Below are 14,887 nucleotides of genomic sequence, written 5' to 3'. Positions count from 1 at the left end.
CGCCGCGCGCGCACCTCACACACGGACGCGCGTACGCACACGCGCACACTCCGCGCCGGCGCGCGCCGCGCCTCCCGTCATCTCGCGCACGCACGATCAGCGGTTCCGACGGGGGCGCGCACACACGGCACCGACTGTCGACCGTGTACAGTTAACTGTTAAGAGCGTTGAGTCGTGCGGCGATTATGGCCCGCGGGTTATTTACTGTCTGTCAGATAGACAGTGGCAGCACACCGCGACAGAATGGTAACGTCGGGCGTGCGGCTGCAACGGCATTTCAATGCACTCAAAACTGCACTGCCGCCGTCCCGTTTTCTCGAATTCCGTAACGTGGTTTGCGATGCGGGTTCGTACCCGCTGGTCAGAACTAAAAATGGCTCCATATCCATAGCGATTAACAATGGGGGTAGGGTGAAACCGATCGATCTCATTGACGGTCTAGGATTCCGTTACGACGTTACGTTTCGATTTATCGTAAGACCCGGGTTTCCACTTTCCATGGCGAACCGAGATGATAAGTGGTTCACTTCAAACACCAGACCCTGTCGTGTTCCCATGTTCATTACGTAGATAACTACGTATTGGTACCGTCTTGTTACACATAAATTGAGTTATAAAAATATATATGGAGCTAAACACGACACTACGACGAGTTCACGTAAAACCAGAGACCTAGATAATATTATCAAAATATGTTCTGTTGTCGTGGCTGGGTTTCGAAATACGTAGAATAAACTATTTTAAGACTAGAAGTTAAAAATGGATGCCGAGTCTTTTGGTTGATGCTTAACAACTAGACGAATTAACAAAGTCAATACGTCATGCGACATGCTTTGTGGACATATTTCGTCGACTCATTACAGTGACAGAGTTATGCGCTTATGTCGTTAGCAGCGGTTAATAGTCAGCTAATCACAAATAACAATTCGCAATGTCACTATGACAGACGCCAACAACTGCAGATGCAGAATGCAGATTGCAGGGGCACTGGGTCAGGCGCCAGGCTGCCTTGTAGTAACGAGAAGTGAGAACGATTAAAAAAGATAAACCATTTTCGAATATCCATGGAATACAATAAAATTCGCCATTTATGCCAAGAAATAATGACGTCACTATAAAGTCCTATATAGTATAAATATCGTCAATAATAATATTATTATTATAATATTATATGTATTGTGTACCTATTTAATATTTATGCTGTTAATTCAGTTAATTGTTATGTATTACACAATTTGTTTTGAATTTATTAGTTTATTACTGATGACTGAATATTAATTAATTATACTTAGATGTTTAAACATGAATAAATTATGTTATTGTATTTATTATATCGATATCTTTTATTATGGTATTCATAATTTCATGAGTATTTTCTTATTGTATTATGTAATGTGTAATGACAAACATAAAAGTATGCCAAGTGATATGTATGCAATAATATATAACATTAAAGTCAAAGTCAAAACAGCAATGTTACAAAGAAAAAGAACCATTTTATCGCCAATTATTTGTATACCTATACAGTTAAACAAATCATCACAGTACTTCAAACTTTGAAAATATGTTTAGGTATAACTTTATATTTTCATACTTATTCATAAAAATTAGTTTTAAAAAGAATTAATCAAATTTTTACTATTAATTAAATAAAATATGTATAGAAATAGGATATAAATGGTACCTACTTGTTTGGTAAATGGTAAATTTAATATTTCCGAAAAATCAAATCACTAAGGTTACTTTATTGGAAATCGTTTGATAAATATACTGCAAAATGTTTAACTGCGTTAGATGTGGCCCACGTTAAAATATTGAATAACTCTCAAATTCTTTCTTTCAAGTTCTTTTGATATGACTTATTATTTAAATGAATATTTTTGAATATTTTGAAGCTAAATTATAAATAATATTTAGACTTTAGACTCCTCAACTTCATTTTTTACTAATATTTATAAATTTTAGTAAATAAGCACATAATATTAATACATAAGCCAATAGGTAGGTACATTTCTTTATGTTTTACATAAACTACTAGAGCAGAAATATTTAGTTTAGATACTAGAAAAAAAGTCTGGATAAACAAAAATAAAATTCAAGAGTTATTAATAATGCATTTTTCGATATCTTTCTTACTATAATAAAATTATTTTATTCTAAAATAATTGTGTTTAAATTTATGCGGGAAATGTTGGTATAGTATTAGAACCATAGACCTTATACTAGAATATTATATAGGTCTACGATTAGAACACTTATCTTTTGTTACTGCCATAAAATTAAAAATAATATTATGTCCATGGTTATCAACTACTCACGGTATTGTTTTACTTATCAATAATATGATAAAAATGTTGATGTTGATACTATAACTTCCAAGTTCTAATACTACGAGTTTACTGATCAAACAGTGGCAAAACTGAAAATATAAAAATATTATAGTTTTAACTGTTTTAATAATTATTATAGTACTTTAATTAGTAGTTTCCTATCGGACGTGGTAATAACTATTGTGAACTAACAATGGGTAAAGGTCGAGCAGAACCAGGAACACCAAAATATATAGCTAACAAGATCAAGTCTAAAGGATTACAAAAACTAAGATGGTTTTGTCAGATGTGCAACAAACAGTGTCGGGACGAAAATGGCTTCAAATGTCATACAATGTCTGAATCACATCAACGGCAACTGTTATTATTTGCAGACAACGCCGGACGTTACCTAAGTGAATTTAGTTATGAATTCTCCAAGGGATTTTTATTCCTTTTGAAACGACAATTTGGTACTAAAAGAGTAAAAGCGAACAAAGTATACCAGGAATACATTTCAGATCGAAACCATCTGCACATGAATGCCACTCAGTGGACAACTCTAACCGGATTTGTCAAATGGCTTGGGAAAACAGGTACTTAATTGATATGTTAAAAAATTAAATAGTACCTATTTAGATACCTACACATCTTATATGGATATTATTTTAAATTATTTTGATTAATCATTGTTTGTATGAATTTAAGTTATTATTATTAAATTTAGTTCACCCATAATACCTACCTATTTAAATTAGCTAATGACTATTTTAGTCAAACTTATCTTTCTAAAAACTTAAATAAATCATGTTTTAATGTCAAATATTTTAGATCAAATGAGTGAATCTATTCAAAATAAAAATTATTCCTTATAAAATATATAAAATAATCAATACCTTTATTTAATTTTTTTTTTATTCAAAATATAAGCATATTATTTACTTACATTAATTGTATTTTACATTTATTTTTAGGTAAATGTGTGGTTGATGAGACAGATGAAGGATGGTTTATAACGTACATTGACCGTGATCCAGCAACAATCGAACTTGAAGAAAAAATGAGAAGAAAAGAAAAAGCAGAAAAAGATGACAAAGAACGTGAAATGGACTTTTTGCAACGTCAAATTCGAGAAGGCCAAAAAAAAGAATCTACCGAGAAACAAACTGAAGATGACAATACCAAACAACTTATTCGGGAAGAAGATGAAAAATTGTCTTTGAATTTAAAAATTGATACTTTCAAAAAACCAACTGTTGCCCCAATCAAAAATGTTTTAAGTACAGCTGGTTCTGATCGCATGTCTATGATATCTAAATCAAGCAGTCGTAAATCTGAGAAACGAAAAATATCTGCTCTTGAAGAAATAATCCAACAAGAGACTAAAAAGAAGAATTATATGAGAAAAGATTATTGGCTTTTAGAAAATATTGTTGTAAAAGTAACCACTAAAACTTTAGGTCTAGAATATTTAGGAAAAAAAGGAATCGTTCTTAAAGTAATCGACAAATATGGTTGCATGGTAAAATTATTTGATCCAAAAGTGAAATTGAAATTGGATCAAAATCATGTTGAAACTGTTATACCAAATGTTGGTGGCAGAGTAATAGTAGTGAATGGTATGCATGTTGGACGAGAAGCGGAAATAATTAAAATAGATTCAGATAATTTTTGTGTTGATATCAAGCTCAAAAGTGGACCAGCTATTGGTAAAATCATAACACGTTTACCATTTGAAGATATATGTAAACAACATATAGCAGAATCATAGTTTTTAAGTGTAGTAATAAAACAAAATTGTAAATAATGTGTAAATTTTCAAAAAATAAATAAGTATAATAAGACGGGCTTGATTTTTATTTATTGATACAGTAGAACTCCAATTATCCGGATTAATTAATCTCAAGGGTGGTCCGGATAAGCAAATACTTGGATGATTGACGTATGTCATGTCTAAAGTTATATAATTATGTGTATTAATTATTTATATGTATAATTTAACTTAAAATTTGTAACAATAAATAAATAATTTTATTATAATTTTTAACTGAAGTCTAAAATAGATAAGCTATAAAATACAATTATTTAACACAATATCATATTTTAAAATAAAAATAAGATTAAGCTAAATTGTATGACGATTAGACAATAACTTACTGACTTAGTATAATTACAAGGTACAATGTTAAATAATACTAAAAAGTTAATCTATTACAATTGAATTACTACCTATATTTAAAAAAATAATGTGATCTAAATTATCAGGGTGAACTGTGAAGTATATTATTTCAGTAGTGATTTGTCAACTGATAAGTCTTTGAAAATATCCGTTCAGAAGGAACAGAAGTCATGGGAACACTTAAATATTTGAGTTGGAGTTTATAAACTTCTGAAAATGTATTATTGTATTGACTCCAAAATTACAAAAGACATTTGGCACGACTTAATAGGGTAAGTACTAAGTTATTCCATGTATTGTCGAAGCATAATGAAGCTAAAACTCAGTGAACAAATTAGTTTTGACATGACTATTTTGTCTTTAATTTCACATTCAATAAAAATATTTAGTATACTGCCTACTTTACCACCTAACTGTCGAAATCAGGCTAGGTATACATATACATGACAGGGAGAAGACCTTGTTATTTTCCATATTATGAATACCTAATGTTATGGTTTATTAATATAGGTAGCCAGGTAGGTACTTATGCCTTATGGGTACATCTAAAGAATATTAATTTCATTAAATAATAGTAAAACAGTGTACTAGTCACCAGACCAGCAATTCTCCAACTGAGAGTTGCAAATATATAAAAAATATTTCCATGTACCTACTGATATGTAGGTACACAGATAGGAGATGGGTATAATGTTTATCACTATTTAAAAATAATGTATTTTAAATAAACTTATTAATTATTATTATTTCAAATGTTAGTTCCAAGAATTTATCAAGTTATTATTATTATTTTAATTTGAATGCAATAATAATCATATTAATTTATCGCTATTTTTTAATGTTATCATGAAAAAAATTAAAAGGGTCGTTCAAAATCTAGGTGACATTACTGGGGGTCGCGGCCTCAAAAAGATTGAGAACTGCAGTACTAGACTACCAGAATCGTAAGATATTAAAGTAACTCGGGCTTAACGCTTAAAATTCCAATGAGAATTATAATGTCTTATAGAAAGTTATACAAAGGTTTTATATTTTAATTCAATAGGTACTATTGTGAATAACTGTCTTTTATAGGTGTGCACCTTTAAAGTATTCGGAACATTGTAATACATTTTTTGAGTGGGGGCTGAAAGCATTATAAATTTTACAATGATATGATTATTTTTCATTTGTAGGTATATACCATATTTATAGTAGAAAAAAGTGTTTCGATCTTCATAACTTTAATGATAGTTACTAATAGCAAATTGAATCTAATATCATATTTTTGAAAGGTCAAAATATATATTTTTTACAAAATAACGAGGAAAAATATAAATAAAAAGTGGATACCATTCTGCTGTAGGTACATGCAGGTTTCGAGTGGAACATCACTGTAAATGATTTAATGATATGATACAAATTTAATTTAACGATACAATATGATACATTATTGTCTGTACATCCGAGTTGGGTCCAGAGTACTCGGCGCATACTATATAGTTGCCTCTCAAAATATACGAATTGCCTCCCATCCTTATCGTAAATAAAAAGGTTAATTTACACTAGTTGCCTCCGATGACCAGATAGTTCATAATTATATACGAGTTGCCTCCCATATAGAATTAAGTAGTGGTTCATAAACTTCACTAAACAATTCCACATAAATAGATAATGTTTATTCATTATTAAAAATATCAGAGTTGGTTAAAAACAATAATAATATAAAAATAATCAATAAAAATAAAACATATTATACTACTTATTAAAAATATATAGTGCAGTTAAAAACATCAGTCTTAGGTATAATAATATGTAGAATAATGTTATAATAGTATTTTTAGACAAACATTTGCTGTCTGGGGTACGTCGGGAGGCAACTCGTATAGGTATAGTTGGGAGGCAATTCGTATAAAAATGATTGACCTTTTTGACTTCGGGAGGCAACTAGTGTGTCTCCAGAGTCTCCAGAGTACTAGGGTTAAATCGTAGGTACTACACTAGTTGGGTCCGGGATTTAATTTTTTAGGTACATACTACACTAGTTGGATCCGGGATTATTTAAAGTAAATATACAATCCAAACGAAAAAAAAAAATTGTTATTTACATTGATTATAATCAATATATTTTTAGCTATTACTTTTTTGGTATTTTTAATATTATTTCTTTGTTTAGTACCTGTATTTAATTGCCATTTACCATTAAAAAAAAAATCTAATAATTTATATTTTTAATGGCAAAAAATATAAATAAAATAAACTAAAAAACATTTTTAACCATACCTTTGGTTTAAATAGATCATAGACAGTCCTAAGTCTGTTAAAATGGGAAGGAAAATGATATTATGTAGTACTCACTAATATAAAAAAAAAAAAAAATTAAGGACCCAACTAGTATAGTACCTATAAAAATCACGGACCCAACTAGTGTAGTACCTATAAAAATCGTGGATCCAACTAGTATAGCAATTTTTAATTCAGAGCCCAACTAGGATGCAGCCATTATTGTTTACGAATTACGATAAACGATTCCGAGTGGAGACGGACTATTAGCCTATATCACTAAGTATAGGTGCCTACATTTTATGATATTATGTTTTTTTATATTGCTATTTAAATACTAGTAGGTACCTAATTCATTTTAATGTTAGTCATTAATTATTAGCAATCTATTATAGAACTTGTCCGCTGTCGCTAAGTTTTATTAAAAGCATAGCGTTAATATTTATTATTTTATGTTGTAATATTTAATTATTAACATATGTATATATAAATTAATAATTTTCATGGTGATTTGAAACTTTTTCATATTTTATACACTCATTGACATTTAAAAAATATTCAAATCAATTTTAGGCTATTGCCTATGCCCTATTAATAGTTTATACAATAAGCATTAATTATAATAAAAAAATAAATTACTTACCTACTCAGTCATGTAACGAGGATATTATTTTTAGGGAGAAGGGTTTGATATTATATTTAAATATCTTTGGGGGCGGGGATTCACATACTCGGTTGTTTTATTCAATATTCATAGTAATAATAAACACGAAATATACCATAAAATGGCAATATGTTTTTTAGACATATCGTTCATTGATTAGATATAATTTTAAATAAATTTTTGATAGTAATAACCATTAAATGTAGTAATTATACATGTGATTCTCATTCACCAATTGTCAGTTGTTACCATAGACTTGTTAAAAAAAAAAAATACTAGATCCTCATTTAAATGAGTGTTTATAAGCATTTTGTCATACATGTAAATAATTCAATGGAGGGGAGTTAACTCTATTATATTTATTAATTTTCAAATAAAATATAACATGACAACACATTTTATATAATTCTAAATTATATGACACATATATTTATTTATTGCATAAATATTATGATCAATGGAAAAGATGTTGGAATCAGAAATACCACCAGGTTACTTCACTAAAATTACTACTCCACTTATCAGAAACTTAAATCCTCATAATGCATTAACTTCTCTGATGAAATGTTAAAATTTATATTTATAATATAAAATTAAGTATCAAAGTACTCCCAAGTATATTTTGTCTAAGGAAATTAAACTAAAAATTTATTTTGTCGATAAATAAAATGAACATGTAACTGTGTATTGACATCAAATTATGTAAAAAGATTTAATACATTTATGACGTCTCACAATAATGAGTACACTCGGATTCATAGGTATGGGTATAGTAAATAGCTTAGGCTGCATCTGCTCTTTCTGTAATGCCAATTTTTTTTTAGTTTTTTAGTTTTTTACGTGTTTGTGATACGATAATGCAGGTATATACTCTATATTTAAAATTAGAACCACATAAAATAGATATTTATTTTTGGTGTTGATAAATATACAACATACCTATTGGTTAAACATTTACTGAAAATGTTCCTAAAAATAAAAGTTATCAACAGACATCAATAAAATAGAAATATGTGCTGCACCAGATCAGTAACTCTGCACACGTCTATGATCAGATTGATCACCTGGTAAATTATACAGTAACCCCATATACAAATACAACAGTAATGCTAAAATAATTTTCATTTGTAAATAGCACGCATTAGCACTTTAATATAAAATTGAGTGTAAATATATTCAAGTTCTCAGTAAAAAAAAAATAACTACACATATTTAAATTGTGTATCAATTTTGTTAAGTATATATTCATAACAATATAATATCTTAAAAATTGAACATGATGAATCATTGTAATAATTGTTGGAAGCGATAAAATTATATTCAGTAATAAAAAATTAAATAGATTGATCTTTCTTCTTTTTCTTTTTCTTCTTACCCGATTCAGCTATAAAAAAATCGATACATTAATAACAATATAAAAAGCCGAATTAAACAAATTTTTACTCGAGTACTACTTACTAACTACTTCATCTACTGAAATATCTGCAACAACGGATTTCTTTTTTTTCTTGGGAGAATTTTCTATTGTAAAAAAAAAAAAAAAAATTAATAATAAAATTTAATAGAAAACGAGTAGGGTAAATAATTAAGTAATTTATCATACCAATAGCTTCAGTTTCTTCAACTTGACTCTTATTTTTCTTTTTCTTTTTGCCTGATTCGGCTAGAAATAAAATGATAATTAATAATTAATAAAACTTTAAATCATCAAGTACACAGTGTCTACTTACTAACTACTTCAGTAACTGAAGTATCAACAACAACTGATTTCTTTTTCTTTTTAGGTACATTTTCTTCTAAAGAAAAGAGAAAGATTAATATTTAATATTAGGACAATGAAAGTAGTTTAATTAATTTCTTTCTGTAATCCACGCGCAAAAGGATTTGGTAGAAGTAATCTTCTTGTGATATTAGCTTCATTATAAGAATTAACCAATTATCAAACTTTCAGTTAAGAATATTATTTTAAATTGTTTATCACTTTTAAAAAATATATCAATCTATAAATTATAAGTTATGAATATGTAAAATATTAAATTTTGAAAATGCTTATATATAGCACAATACTTTAAAAATCTTAAGCCAACATACATATATATCAGATTTTTAATTTTAAGTAAACTTTGACAAAAGAAAATTTCTTAGTAATATTAAAGCAAACTACACAAGATTAAATAGGTTGAATTTAAATATTGCTATGCTGCTTTTGGCTACTTAACTAAGTATTATATACAGTTAACACTTTATGTATAAAATATGTCACAGCTTGGTAATAATATTTAATATGTATTTTGTGTTCATATTAATGACCAATTCAAATGTTATACTTATTGATTAAGAGATTAACAGATTGTATATTTAAAATAAATATTAAATATCTATAAAATATGTATGATTTAAAATTTAAACTGGAAAAAATTATAAAAAAAGATAACAAATTTTAAATTAATTGTTATCCAAATTTATCACATTGATTAACATACTTAGTAATATAATTGAATAAATCTTACATACCAACTACAGGCTCTTCTACAACTGGCTCTTCTTGAAGTTCTCTCTTCTTTTTCTTCTTAGATTTTGGAGTTTGCTCTATAATATTTTTATTTTTTATATCAGCAATCAACTTTTAACATATAGTAAATATTTCTTTTAAACAAAACATAGGCGATTTAGTTACTTATCAATACAGCTAGGGGCTTATAGGACCTTAACACGTTTTTTAATAATTATTTAAAACAGTTGAATAATATAAACATTTGTTTCATAGTACTAGAAGTTTAAGGCAATTATTTTTCTATTTCAGCACATATTTTGTTTAATTTGTATTTAAGTACATCTTTCATACATTTTACTAAAAATTTTTTAAAACAATATGTAATGTGGAGAATAATATTTATTACATGCTATACAATGTTTAATATACATTTTCTAGAAGTTAAAAATAGATTAAAATGATTAAATAATCCATCTACCACGTATTTTCTCAATTATTTATGCCATGAAAAACATTAAGCCAGGTCATAAGGAATATTTATATAGTCAGTTGATGTGAATTTGTCTATTGGTATTGTATGTGTTTTTGTTTGGCGTTATAATATATATAATATTCTAGACTAGGTACAGTTTTATTCATATGAAAATTAAATGATGAATAAATTTGTAATTTTTGGGTTTATAATGAAAAATGAAATATCTTTAAGGACATAAATGCATGCATATTTTAAGATATTTTATAGCATGAATTATAAAAAACCATAATACTAAAAATAATTTAATATATGGTATAGTATTTAAATTTTGTATTTACCTTCAGTTAATATTGATTCTTGTTCACTTTTTACTGAAATATCGGCACCATTGTTAATAGATTTATCCCCCCCATTAGTTTGTTCTTTATTCTTCTTCTTCTTTTTCTTTGGAGGTTGTTGGCCTATAGTTGATATGTACAAGATTGTTAAAAAAAAAGTAAAATAAAAAAGTTATAAAAAATGTACCTTCCGGTTCTTGTTTGATATCTTTTTTAATTGCTACCTCTGAATATTCTTCTTTTATGTCAGTATCTTCTATTTTACGTTTATTGCTAGGAATAGTAGAATCGGCTGCAGCTGAATACTGTACTATTTCTCTGGATATATCATAGTATAAATTGAGTAAGTTATAAAAAAATAAAAAAAACTAACAAAGTATTTACCTTTTAACTTGATATTTTTCAAATTTAGCTTTAGCTTTAGCGGTTCCACTAATTCTTGTCATTGAACCTTCTTCCATTAAACGAAGTTTATATTCTAAATTGGCCAAATGATTAGTGCCCAAATCTAAATTAATTGTTTCAGATTCACCAAATGCGTCAAAACGTGCAGCAAGAGCAACTTTTGCTGCTAACATACGTGACATCTAGAAATTTAATATATACGTCAAAATAAAAACAGAAAAAAATCACTGGTAATATTAAAGTCCTTATCTTCTATTCTTTTTTTTATTTTCTAAATACACTTACCCTTCCTTTAACTTTAGCAGTTGCTCGACCAACCAAGCTGGAATGATAAATGAGACCATATTTAGGTGTATCATGTTTTTTTTTCAAAGCTCTAAATAATGCTTTTTCAGCTCCACAAAGTTGAATTGTAGATGCAGGCATTTTAGCAACGTTTACTAAAGATCCTGTAAATTAAAACAATAAATTACAAATATAGTTTTGATAGAATCGAAGAAAAATAATTACCTCCTTGAGCTAACATTCTAGCTCCAACTAGATCGCCAAGAAGTACTGTAACATTTGGTGCTACGGCCATCATTCGAGATTTTAAATAATCAGATAGCGATGTTCGGTAAGTAGATATATCTAAAATCTATAATCAATAATAATTTATTACTCTAAAAAATCAAAAAAAAAAAAAAAAAAATTGCAATGTATTTTATGATAATAAAAATTACCTCATCACACATTTGTACTATATGCTGTATATCGTCTTCAGCAATCTCAGTTCCCATAGATATTTCTGCAGCAGTCTTAACTTGATCCTCTAAAGAGGGACTTAAAATAGAAGATAAATCTATTGATTTGGCATTTTCTCTCATACCTAATCAAAATAAAATGATAATATAAGTACAAAAATAAAAATAAGTCCAGCTTTAACTCATGTAGCTAAGGTTTATATTCTTAATTCATCATCCAACGATTTTTTTTAAAAAGTTATACATTACCTAACCCAAGCTATGTATTTTTTATTTTAATTATTTAATAGTAATAATAACACAATATACAAAAAAAAAAAAAAGAAAAAAAATGAAATAAATCAATTTATTACAATTTTTACTATTTGTGTTTAAGACTCTGATAGACACAAGTTTATGGAAATGACAAATAATTGATAATCTTTTGAAAAGTCCTGGAAACGTGGAAATTAGTCTTTGAAAGTTTTTTACTTAAAAAAAAAAAATTTGAAAGTTGAATAGTTATTTCCTAGAGGGAAATACTCTAATAAGTAAGTGAATACTAAACAACAATTATTAAATTATTAAGAGCAAATACTGAACATAGTTCCTAAACAACTAAAATTTTTTTTTTTTTTAGAACACCATAGTTTATTACAGCTTACCAAGTACTTTGATTGTTTTAACATATTCTAAATTGTCTGTAAGAATCTTTCCAAGTTCTGGGAAATGCCAACCATACCATTCTCTGCATCGCATGATGTAATTATTTACTTCTTTATCAAGTTCATCTAATAGTCCAATTGCTTGAACTATCATTGTATCAATTTTGTCTGGGCTAAATTTTAACTTATATCGGGACAAACTATAAAAAATAAATTTATTTTAAAACTGATTTATAAATAAAATAATTAATATATGAATAAATTAAATATATTACCTATGAGCAAGACCTAAGGACATAGCAGTTAAGTCTTTTTTAGGAAGACCAACCAATAAATTTTCAAACTGAGACCGAATGCATCGTAACAAATCGGCTGCAGAAGAACTTGAAACACAGCTGATATTAAATTTATCTTTAATAGCTGCACCCAATTTAGGGTCAGCAACCATTAACGAATCACTACTGTTGACATGTGATTTAATAACCTAAAAATTGAAACAATATAAAAAAAAATCTAAAAAATTATAATTTGTTTTAATAACATACTTTCTTCAAAGATTTGCATAATTTTCCTTCAATTAAGGAAGCAGCTGACGCCAAAGCTTCTGTAGTGTCATCAAATTTTTGAAAATGTTTCAACTTTATTCTGTAATTAATTAGTTTTTCAATATTTAATTTAATAAATAATAAGTTTTTAAATGTGCATTAATAAAACAAGTAAGTGAAAAACAATGATTGTATACATTTTCTTAGTGAAAAAATGCAATATAAATATTAACATGTCATAAAAATTAAAACATATATTTAAAATTTAGTACTGACAACTATAATAGAATAACATGAATATTAATTTTTCATCACATTTGTTATGACTTAAAACTATTACAATGAAAATATTTAAATAAAATATAGTGTCTATCATTTATTAATAAATTGCTGCTATGGAGTGACCAGGATGTTTGTGTTTGTATAGCACAACAACATAAAAAATAATTATAGTAATTTATAATTTGATCTCCTTTTTTTCTTCATAATAAAATTGAATGCATGAAATCATCTTGGTAAAATGAATAATGGGGACTTGTAGATTTTATTCAGTTCTTAAAATCTAAAGAGTTGACCTAACTACAAACAATTAATCAAATTTATTAACAGGTTAGATTGGTGATTGAAACTGGAAAATAAAATTAATAGTTGAACAACAATCAAAGTTAACATGTGCACATATATTAATCATCAAAAAATAGCTAAAACTATCAAACTAATTTAAAACAATTCCTAGTTTTAATTTTAAATTGTGCTTAAAGATGGTCAACTATAATAAAAATAAAATTAGCCTATTAACAGCATTTAATCTAGGGTTGATATTAACACTTCCAACTTTGTAATATACCTAATATATAAGCCCAGTAACATTTAAATAAAAATAAAAAGGAATATTTAGTTACATTTTTGAAGTTGCTTCTGGTGACTCGAAGTGGCTGTACAGATCACTGACATTTTTCAATTTTTTTTCGTCCAGTAACTGAAACACGAAACGTTACACGTATAATTTTTAACATTGTAGACAAACATAAACGTGGTAATGAATAATATTGCTTATAAAAACGTCAATATACCTTAAATATAGCGTAACCGGCAGAAGTTTCGAATAGAACCAACATATTTGATGTTGTTTTGGATCGTCAACTGTTGAAAACCATACAATACAATAAAGTTGTATTTAAATACGAAAATTTGAATCAATTAACACAACACTCAACTAGTAAAACAGACATGATACACGCACGTGTCGAATTTCGGTTTTTAAACAACATTGAATATAATAACTGGGAAATGTATTCAACACCCGTCATTTTTTAAGGTTAATACATGCCGCTAGTCATGGATGAAAAAGATATTCAGTGATGTCTACAAATTAAAAATGTTTAAAACTTGGTTGAATCCATCTACTATCACACTATCACAGAATAAAATATGTTTTTGGGTTCTTTAGTTAGTACCATTGTGCTTCAATTTTAAATTTCAAATATTTCAATTAGCATTACTCTTGAAATTAGGTCATAATATTATATACGCGTTTGTTTAATACTTAATAGTACGCTACACTCGCATGACCGCATGTGGGGTCTTCGTGTTACAAATGCATAGCATAGTTAATTGTTTGATCTGAAAAATCCATTTAACTGTCGTGTTATTATTAAAGTGAATTTACGTAATTATCAAATTTAAAAGTAAGAATATTACCCTGTGAACCTCGTAGGCCTTCTTTATATTTTTATTTTAAAATGAATTATAAGCTTTTTGAAAATCTAAACTGTTATTATGTTTTAAAATGCTGCTCATAACTTACTTGAGAATAAATATATAAAAAA

The 14,887-nt window shown here is 27.5% G+C and overlaps 2 protein-coding genes across 2 annotated transcripts; one reads left to right on the top strand and one right to left on the bottom strand.

Annotated features, from left to right (window-relative positions):
• Window positions 1-2,365: 2,365 nt before the first annotated feature.
• LOC112595221 (DNA/RNA-binding protein KIN17) lies at window positions 2,366-4,153 on the top strand. Its single transcript, XM_025340354.1, has 2 exons — window positions 2,366-2,905; window positions 3,284-4,153. The coding sequence occupies exons 1-2, from the start codon at window positions 2,524-2,526 to the stop codon at window positions 4,078-4,080; spliced, it is 1,179 nt and encodes a 392-aa protein (XP_025196139.1). The 5' UTR covers window positions 2,366-2,523; the 3' UTR covers window positions 4,081-4,153.
• A 4,595-nt stretch (window positions 4,154-8,748) lies between these two features.
• LOC112595247 (nucleolar protein 58) lies at window positions 8,749-14,336 on the bottom strand. The gene is made up of 16 exons (XM_025340383.1): window positions 14,132-14,336; window positions 13,961-14,037; window positions 13,059-13,158; window positions 12,789-12,997; window positions 12,514-12,713; window positions 11,849-11,994; window positions 11,637-11,763; window positions 11,412-11,575; window positions 11,106-11,308; window positions 10,909-11,039; window positions 10,722-10,844; window positions 9,929-10,003; window positions 9,145-9,207; window positions 9,018-9,077; window positions 8,873-8,935; window positions 8,749-8,798 (listed from the first exon to the last, which is right to left on the bottom strand). Exons 1-16 carry the CDS (start codon window positions 14,174-14,176, stop codon window positions 8,749-8,751), a joined length of 1,836 nt encoding a protein of 611 aa, XP_025196168.1. The 5' UTR covers window positions 14,177-14,336.
• Window positions 14,337-14,887: the final 551 nt, after the last annotated feature.

Source organism: Melanaphis sacchari, unplaced genomic scaffold, assembly GCF_002803265.2.
Source record: "Melanaphis sacchari strain LSU unplaced genomic scaffold, SCAv2.0 Contig261_pilon_pilon, whole genome shotgun sequence".
Classification (NCBI taxonomy): domain Eukaryota; kingdom Metazoa; phylum Arthropoda; class Insecta; order Hemiptera; family Aphididae; genus Melanaphis; species Melanaphis sacchari.
The sequence above is the reverse complement of the archived record's forward strand: the minus strand, read 5'-3'. Positions and strand labels throughout refer to the sequence as shown.

What these genes read in the sequence shown, in the direction of transcription:
- LOC112595221 (XM_025340354.1), top strand. Translation starts at nt 2,524, where the DNA reads ATGGGTAAAGGTCGAGCAGAACCAGGAACACCAAAATATATAGCTAAC. An exon ending in CAAATGGCTTGGGAAAACAG is followed by an intron (nt 2,906 to 3,283) that starts GTACTTAATTGA and finishes ATTTATTTTTAG; the next exon opens with GTAAATGTGTGGTTGATGAG.
- LOC112595247 (XM_025340383.1), bottom strand. Translation starts at nt 14,176, where the DNA reads ATGTTGGTTCTATTCGAAACTTCTGCCGGTTACGCTATATTTAAG. An exon ending in TAAAACAATCAAAGTACTTG is followed by an intron (nt 11,995 to 12,513) that starts GTAAGCTGTAAT and finishes TATTTTGATTAG; the next exon opens with GTATGAGAGAAAATGCCAAA. An exon ending in TAGAATGTTAGCTCAAGGAG is followed by an intron (nt 11,576 to 11,636) that starts GTAATTATTTTT and finishes TTTAATTTACAG; the next exon opens with GATCTTTAGTAAACGTTGCT.